This window comes from Oryctolagus cuniculus, chromosome 13 (genome assembly GCF_964237555.1).
Source record: "Oryctolagus cuniculus chromosome 13, mOryCun1.1, whole genome shotgun sequence".
Classification (NCBI taxonomy): domain Eukaryota; kingdom Metazoa; phylum Chordata; class Mammalia; order Lagomorpha; family Leporidae; genus Oryctolagus; species Oryctolagus cuniculus.
In genome coordinates, this window is record NC_091444.1 from 47,498,588 (window position 1) to 47,507,978 (window position 9,391).

Sequence of the window (9,391 nt, forward strand, 5' to 3'; positions counted from 1 at the left end):
GTCCCCCTCTCATATCAGGCACTATGCTAAGAAGTAAAGGTCTAATTCTTTCAGCAACAGAACTAAGAAGTTAGCCAAGGCACACTACAATTGATGCTAACTGGAACTCCCGCATACCACAATATCCCCCCACAGAAACTCCTCACAATTTGACATTTTCTCCTGTCTTGAAAGGAGAAATATGAGACAACTTTTAACCTATTAAAAATAAGAGAGTGGACTGACATTTGGGTACTTAATAAGAAATCATTGGATGTGCCAAGGCCTACAAACATTTCCCCATTTAATCTCTATAAAGTTCCCATTGGGTAGGAATTATTTTCCCATTTAGATTATAACTAAACCTAGAAGATAATAAATGGGCATCAGTGAGAAATGCTTTTAGAAAGATGTCAGAAGGGCTGGTGTTGTGGTATAACTTAAGCCACTGTCTGTGGCGCCAGCATCCCATATGGGCCCCGGTTCACATCCCGGCTGTACCATTTCTGATCCAGCTCCCTAATAATATGCCTACAAAAGCAGCAGAAGATGGCCCAAGTGCTTGGGCCCCTGCACCCATGTGGAAGACCTGGAAGAAGCTCCTGGCTCCTGGCTTCAGGCCAGCCCCAGTAATCATGGGCATTTGCTGGAAAGAACCAGCAGATGGAAGATCTCTCTGTGTAACTCTATAAATCAAACAAATAAATACATCTTAAGAAAAAAAAAAAGATGCCAGGTTTTGAAATGGGGCCTCTGTGCAGGGGAAGTTAATTCTGCCAGGTTTGTTATGGATTGCAAGACACAGGCCAACGCCATCCCAGGCATGCTCTTTCCCTTGGTGTTCAGGCTTTGTGAAAAGGTGGTCTCAGGATCATCGGTCCAGCCCCCACAACCTACTCCCAACCCCTGGCTGCCTCCCCGGAACAAGCTCACCTGGGCTTTATCCTGAATTGGGGGTAGGTGAGGAGCCAACTCTCCGAGATGCCAGCGTAAACCTCAGAGTCCCCGAAGTGGCTTTTATTTATTGAACATCTCCTAAGTGCCAGGCTCTGGGGACGCTGGGGTGAGCAAGACAGAGCCCTCAGTGGGGCAGGTGAACTTATGGCTCCTGCAGTGCGGAGGGGCTGTGGTGGCTGGACTGGGCCTGGGGTTGGGTGGGGCCGGGACACCCAAGAGTATGAAGGCAATGGCCATGTCAGTTCACGATCATTCTGCATGGCATCGGCCTTGTAGGCAACTTTCAACACTGTCTGAATGATAGCACTTCAAAAAGTTCCCGGAAATGTGGAATTTAAACGTAAGTTTATTTTGGTACAAACAAGAATGTGAAATTCACGCATAGCTTTTTCATAAGGCACATTTTCCAATAATTTTTTGAAGAGCCCTCACAATTCCTCTTGTCCTTTCTGCACTCCTTCACCCCTCAAAAAAGCACCAATGAGAAAATCAGCACAGCCCATGCCTAAGGTCTGGCAGCTACCAGGACCTGGACTGGAACCTCTGCTTGTATGTCCCACTAATCCCCACACAGCCTCCTGGGTTCAGCATTGCTAATCCCATTTCACAGATGAAGAAACTGACGTTTTGCAGCCCAGAGACACCATCAGAATGGGATGGAACCAAGATTCAAATCCAACTCCATCTTGTTCCACAATTCTAATTACAGCACATTGTATTTCATGAAAGATTCTTAAGTAATTAAAGTTAACTGAATGGCAGCAATTTCATAAATCCCCTTGAGATAACTGAAATCCTTGGAGTGCTAAAGAAACGAATTTGAGAGGCTCACGCAGAGACGAGGGAAAGAGATGGTGGAAACATTCTCAGGTTTCAGTGCAATTTCCTTCCGTGTTTTCTGACTGCCCTTAGGAAAGGGACTAACAAGAAGCAGTCAGCAGAGAAATGGTCAAGTGTGAGCCAGCAGCGCCCTGGCCCCACGACAGGCTAGCAGAACCGCGCTGACCGTCCTGGGCAGCTGTCATGAGCAGCATCCAGCTCAGCATCTTCCAGGCTGTGCAGAGTCGATAAATATTCATGAGAGGGAAGCTCACACAAGCAGAGGGAAAGTCAAGCCACACACAGCTCTAGCAGCTTCATTTTTTCAAGTCTCCCAAAACCTGTTAAGTGGAACTCGTTGGTTAGAATGTATCTTATCAGGACATATTGCACACAGATATTTGTAGGGTTTTAGCCTGGAAATTAAAGATACATTTGACCTAGATACAAGACACATTACATGGGAACAGGTCAGGACAAATTGTCAGCCCCAGAAACTGTCTGCAAAGGGGGTGCCTCAGAGAAATTATTGGCAAGGTTCTATTAAACTATTGCACTTAGCCCCTCCCTAGACCTCATAAAACTTGACATTTGGTGACAGCGCAATAACTGGCCAGTCCATGGCATTGCTACCTTTCAGTGGCAATATCACTCAAAAAATTCCGAGGACTGATGCATGTGTTACAAACACACAGTAAATGCAAATTTGACTTCTACACACAACAAATGAAATAATGGATTTGACAAATGGCCTTGGGATTGATAGCCTCTGTGGGGCTTACTGGGTAGCAAAATGTTTATAGTTTAATTTGGCATATGAATTCACATATAAATATGAGCTACAGTTTTTGTTTAATCATCTCGTGTTATTTTCTCAGCACCTCTTAGCAACAAAAATATTGCTTAGTCCTCTTTGCTTTGCAAGTTCCACGATGAAAAAAATTCTGAATGTGCTAAAGAATCCACTGCCTGCTTATGAAACATAAAGGCTTATGAAAACATGGCACGTACTCAAGCAGACCAGTTTGTTTTTAAATATTTTAATAGCGTGCACTGCTGCGTTAGGAACTCAATGTGTATTAGGCTCAGTCTTACATCTAATGTGTAGACTATACTTTGATCATTCTATCAAAAGATCAAAATTTAAATATCATGTACATGACATCTTATACATGTTCTCCTCTGCATGAAATCAAACAGAATGCTGTTTCTTCTCTAAACACATGAGAATATAAACAAGCAACATAGTTAAACCGATGAAGTACTCACTACTTTATTCCATTAAAAAATGCCCTCAGGTATCGATTAAAATAAGAAGCCTTTATGTTTTCACAAAGTAAATTCTAAATGTCCATGGGCATGCTTTCAAATTTTTAAACATATTCTTAATATTTCTCCTAAAGGTTCTTAAGTTAATTATGTATGTTATTTCCCCCAAGAAATGCTGCTTAAGTCTCCTTCCTGAAAACTCAGAGAAATTACATAAATCAATAGAAACGACAGTGGAAATTGAATAACTTCCAATGGCCAAGAAAAGCTGTCATTTTTATAATAACTAAATGTAAAATAGGAATCTTGACTAGATACTGGCTTAAAAAAACAGCTATATAAGACGTCCTTAGGACAGTGGAGGATAAGCATTGACAGAATGTTGGATATTACAAAACTTTTGTTAATTTTCTTAGGTGTGATAATGGCTCTGTGGTTCTCTTTTTCTGAAGACTTATTTATTTGAAAGGCAGAGTCACAAGGTAGGGCCAGTGGGAGACAAATCTTTCACCTGCTGGTTCACTCCTCAAATGGCACCAATAGCAAGGGCCGGAGCTGGGCCAAGCCCAAGCCAAGAGCCTGGAACTCTATCCAGGTTTCCCACGTGGGTGGCAGGAACCCAGGCGTTTGGGCAATCTTCTGGTGCTTTGCCGGGGTCATTAGCAGGGAGCAGGATTGAAAGGGGAGTAGAGGGGACCCAAACCAGCACCGGTATGGGATGCCAATATCACAGGTGGTGGCTTAACCCACTGTGCCACAACGCCAGCTTACTCTGCGATTCTTTAAGAATATGTCCTTATTCTTGGTGCATATATGATATAGTTTTTAGAGACAAAATGTCAGTGTTTAAAACTCACTTGATGTATAAAAATGACAAATGGCTCAACAGAAATAATACGTATATATGATCAATTGGGAGATAGAAATATTAAGCAAATAGGGCAAAATGTTAACAGCTGAATCTTGGTGGAGGGTATCCATATGTTCCCTTCACAGTCACCTCTCTGAATCCAGGGGTTCTGTACCCAGATTTAACCAGCTGCAGATCAAAAATATTCAGAAAAAAAAATCCGTACTGAACATGTATAGACTTCTCATCCCTATTCTCTAAACAATGCAGGATAACAACTATTTACAGGGCATTTACGTTGTATTGGGTATTACAAGTAACACAGAAATGACTCCGAATATATAGGAGTATGTGTACAGGTTACATGCAAACCCACAGATTTGGGTACTTGGGGCCTGAAACTGAGCCCCAGAAGATACCAGGGGACAATTGCATGACTCCTTCAACAGCTCCATGTGTCTGAAATCTTTTTATCATAAATGGTGACCAGGAGAAGAGAGAGAAGAGCCATTTTCACTGAGGCATGTATGTACATTGCCTCCTGAGCCAAATGACCTACAGATAATATGTGGCTTTCCACTGACGGTGAATGTGTCATCGTCTGGTCGCAGTAGGCATCAGAGAATCAATTTTCCACCACTGACCCAGAGAAATGATGGCAGCCCTCGGCCACGACCACAGGGACCTGCTGATTGACACCACCTGAGTCAGAGCAGACGTGTCCGGATCCCCAGAGGGCAAGCCACTCTGTCCTGGGAGCTCAACAGCATGGCATGTGCCCTTCAAAACACAGAGCTGAGAACAACCGGGGCTTGCAGCCTGGAACCCCACGGCTGACAGAGCCGCAGCTTGCCAGGCCTCAATTTCTGCACCCATGACCTGAACTTACAGCTAAATTAAACAAATCTAAAACATCAGTTCTCTACTCATTCACCCACTAAGGATGGATTCCTGTCTTCTTTTTAGCTGCTGGATAGCAAGCAGGTACAACATGGAGAAAAAAAAAATCTGATGAGCTACCCCAAAATCTGACTTAAAACTAATAATATAGTACTGAATTTTAGACAGAAAAATCTGTTAATATTCGATTTAAAGATACCTAAAAGTATTAAAATTTAAAACTCAGCCCTATAAAGCAATACAAGAGGATGTTTCTTCTCTATAAAGTCTTTTGGTTTGAAGGCCCAAATCTCAGTATCTTTGGGTACTACTTCACTGTGAAGTCAGAGTGCAAATCAGTCCTTTCTGACTCATCCCTGACATACTGCAGAATTGGACACTCTTGTGCAACTGGACTGAACTTGACCTAAGCAAAAGGCTCTGAATTTTCAAGTGGCCCAATATAATCAATGGCTCCACTTTGTCTCTTTTTCTGTCCTTTTGTTTGGTTTGTTTGTTTGTTTTTTGTTTTTTGTTTTTTTGTTTTTTTTTTTTTTTTTTTTTTTTTTGATCTGCTTGTTTGAAATACAGACAGGAAGAAACAGGGAGAGGCATAAAGAGAACTCTTCCATCTACTAGTTCACATCCCAAATAGCCACAACAGCCAAGGCTCAAGCCAGGATCCAAGAACTCAGTTGGTGTCTCCCATGTGGGTGGCAAGAACCCAAATACTTGAGCCATCATCTGCTGCCTCCCAGGCACACCAGCCTCCCTCATTCAATTCACTGCTCAGCCTAGCTGGCTAGCCTTACTGGAATTATCAACCCCTGTCCCTTTCTCCCTCTCCCTTTCCTCTTTTTCTCCCAACCCCTCCAGGCCTACCAGGGGCACCCAAAGGCACTGTTATCACTAGGGTTAAACTCCAGGGGACTGAGCTGTAAAAAAGCCTGATGTGGCCCATAAAGCCAGATCAAATCAGGCAGAAGAAAGGTTTGCTTTCCTTTAACCAAAGGACAATTCTGTTTATGGACACAGGGACCCTTTCCCTTCCTACTGCAGGTGCCTTTGATCTTTGACCAGTCATTTATACCTCTTCTTAAGGGAAGCAGGAGACCAGGACACTGAAACTTTATTTTTGCTTCACGTTATCTCCCTAAAAGCTTTGGGGAGTATCTGCGTGCTTCACCTATGAAAGTCCTGAGTTCTGCTCAATGCCCCTATTTTCTGATTCCTCTAAAAGTTGCTGGTCCACCTATAAACACTAAGCTAGGATCAGAAGAAACACAAAGACTAGGAAGTGCTTTATATTCTTCACCACACAGGTAGGAGCACCTTGCATTGGCTTGCCCCAGATGGACCGTGGATGGCATCGGGGTCACCGTACGTGGTGAGCACACATCGGAGACTGACCCTCCTGCTCCAGAAGCCGAGGCCCTGGCACCATTCCAGCCAAAAGGCCAGGGGTCCACAGGTGTTCCGCTGCCCGCAGGCCAGTCCAGTCCACAGGGGAACTGGGAAGATGGCTCAGCAATCAGGGCCAAGAGCCCACAGCTGAAAACAGCATGGAGGAGGCAGGGAGGGAGGAAGGGAGGGAGGAGGGAGGTGCGGGGGAGGGAGCACTACTCAGGGGAACAGAGAAGCACAACCCTCAGGCAGCCACTTGGACAGACTGGCCAAGCTGGATCCCCTTGCTCCTCCAGGAGTGATCCGAGCCGCATCCTGAGGCTTCCCCTGCAATGCTTCAATTTCTTTATCTGCCAAATGGGAGTAATAATAGTGGCCCCCCAACCCAGAGAGTGGTTATGAAGACTGAATGAGGCAACGTGCATAACGTGCTTAGGACAGGGCCTGCCACACGATAAGCGAACTGCCACTATAGGCTGGAAGCTTGCCTTCTCCAATCCTTACCTACTAGTACCAGGAGAAAGCACCCAGCCTACTACAGTAGGTCCATTACCACAGACCCACCACTAAGCAGCCAGGAATACCAGTGTCTCTCAAGCCTTTGGTTTCCTGTTTAAGCTCCAGTATCTGCAGTGTTCCCACCTAAGACAGAGCGCCAGAGACTCCTTTCCCTAGCAACTAGGTTCAGAAACAAAACTGCGATATGGCAACATCCTGTTATTAAAATGGAAATTGACATATGATTAAAATGGAAATCTACCTGACACACGTCAGAGCCCACACGTTCTTCAGTGGGTAAGTTCTACAGCTTCAAATGAATGTCCCTAACTCCGTGACACTGTGAGCCTCAAAACCCTGCCCAGTGGAAGACACACACAGACCACCCTACAGAAGAGGATGACATAAAGGCAGCGACCTTCACCAAAGCAATGGCCCCTGATAACTGGCCACTGCCACACCTGGGTGACACAGGCAGACAACTGTCCAGAACAGGCGGGTCCACTGACTTCCATGCTGTCGCGCTGTGTACAGCGCATTGACAATACTCACGCATTACAATAGGGCTTCTTCTCATAGCCTTTGTAGTTGTTCATGTTGAGAGCCATCTTGCAGACCTCACAATGGAAGCATCCTTTATGCCAATACTGGGGAAAAAATCAACAGTTAAAACGTTAGTACAGGGTCATCTCTGGCCAGGACGAGTGCAGAAGGCAGGCTGTACATGACAGTCTGTGTATGTGAAAACACTACCACAAAACGCCGGCTTGCAGGTGCAGGGCGTGTGTTTGCCGACTTCAGGCAAGTAAATAAAGCAGGCCGCTGTTAAAGTTGGGTTTGAAATCAGTCTCCACCGCTAAGGGCAGACTCAGATTGGAAGGACGGCTAAGGATCTGCCCAAGGCTGCATGCACTCCGCCGAGTAGCCAGAAAGAATTCTGAGCTCGGTTAATGGACACCTACGGAGCGGCTTCAAAACGAAAAGGAATTCACTTCAAAGTGTGCCCAGGATCTCAGAAAACATGTCCACCGGAAGTCAGGCGGCCCGAGGGGGTGGCAGGAGGACCACGCAAGTACCCCTGGCCCCGGCCCCTGTCCAGCTCCCACAAAAGCGCAGCAACTCCGTTCCACGGCGGCTGGCTCCACGGAAGCATTTTATCTCGCCCAACGCGAATACACGGGGACGCTGCTTCGGGCTGGCTGCTTTTGTCAGTCACCAGGGATCGCACGCGCGGGTGTCTCTCCCAGGCTGTCCAACTCCATGAACACCCGGGAAGGGCAAGGGGCAGAGCCGGAGGACCGCGGCCAAGGCCACTTCCTTCGGAATTCCCCACCCGGGTGGGGCAGACTCCCGTGGGCCGTGCTCGCGGGGCTGCGCCCGGGCTCCCGCGGGGGTTATTCTTAGCACTGCGGCAGTGGCCGCCCGGTGACATATTAATTACCATTTGCCTCTCCCCGTCGCGGGCACGGGAGGTGCCAGGCGGGGGCGAGAGGGGGATGCCGGAGGGGAGAGGGGTGCGGGGCGGCAGCGGAGGCGGGAGGGGGCGCGCCTCATCGGCCCCCTGAGCGCCTAGCCCGGTGCCCCCCGGCCCAGCCGCGCGCTCCCCTTAGCCGCTCTGCCCACGCCGCACAGCTGCGCACCCAGACCACAGCCTTTGCGGGTTCCACACCACGGAGGCTACCGGAGGACCCCGACACTCTCGCGCCCTCCCCGGCGTCCAGAAGCTCGCTCACACGCCGCCCGCTCGGCTCTCCCCGTCGCCCGTGCCAAAACTTCTCAGAGCAGGTGCAGCCCGGCGCCCGGCAGATCCGGGCTGGCCCAGGGCCGCTCGCTCACCTTGTCCAGGCAGGTGACTTTCTCCGTGGGATACACGACTTTTCCGCAGCGGGCGCACTGGGGGTTCATTGTCGCGGTTCCCGGGGGCGGCGGCGGCTGCTGCTGTGGCGGCGGCGACTGGGGGCCCCGAGGGGCCGCTGTGACATCCCCCGGCGAGCCCCGCACCGCCTCGGGGCCGGCGGAAGGGCGGCGGGCGAGCCCACGGAGCGCGCGCGGGGCGCGGGGCGCGCGGCGGGGGCGCGGGTGGGTGCGCGGCGGGGCTGGCGCCTGAGACCGGCCGCGCTCTCGGGCTCTGCCGCTCGGCTCCGGCTCGGGCTCCGCGCAGCCCGCTCTGCGTCGCTCGCACTCCAGGTACCGGTGACTCACACAGACACTCGCGCCCGCCCCTCACGCTCACTCACTCCCCGCCTCGCCGGCGCGCAGGCCAAACCCACCGGCGCGCCCCGACCAAGTGGCGGTGAACGAGCACGTCGGGCACCCGGGGAGGGCGGGCGCGGCGGCGGGGAAGGGCAGGGACCCCGCGAGCTCCGAGACAGCGGCGAGCTGCGACAGTGCCTCCCTAGGTGGGCGGCGGCGGAGGAGGAGGAGGAGGTAAGGGAGGGGGCCTCGACCCCGCGCACGCCCTGCTCTTCCGCCGCCTCCCTTCTCCTCCCTAGCAGAGTGCGCACCCACCCCACACCCCCGGCTCCTGGCCCTGTCACCCAGAGAGCGCGCGGCGGGGGTGCGCCCGCGCTCCGCTCCAGCCCAGGGGACCAGGGGCAGCGCCCATCCCGGGGCGGGGGCTGTCCTGGCCGCGCGCGCAGCGACGCGCTCGGGCTCGGAGCCGGGAGCCCCGCGGGGAACGCGGATTCTCCGGTTCCCGCCGCGCCACGCCGGTGCAGCGCAGGCTCTCTCGGGCTT

General features: G+C 50.3%; 1 protein-coding gene across 2 annotated transcripts in view; it reads right to left on the bottom strand.

Moving 5' to 3' along the window:
• The window catches only part of NEBL (nebulette), a 403,673-nt gene extending 394,569 nt beyond the window's left edge, over positions 1 to 9,104 (bottom strand). Inside the window, exons 1-2 of one of the 2 annotated variants that reach the window (XM_070055473.1) lie at positions 8,492 to 9,104; positions 7,208 to 7,302 (exon numbers count right to left, since the gene is read on the bottom strand). In XM_070055473.1, coding sequence (XP_069911574.1) covers positions 7,208 to 7,302; positions 8,492 to 8,560 — 164 coding nt within the window. In that variant the 5' untranslated portion in view covers positions 8,561 to 9,104. The remainder of the gene's footprint in view (positions 1 to 7,207; positions 7,303 to 8,491) is intronic. The other variant, XM_070055474.1, reaches the window with a different exon arrangement.
• Positions 9,105 to 9,391: the final 287 nt, after the last annotated feature.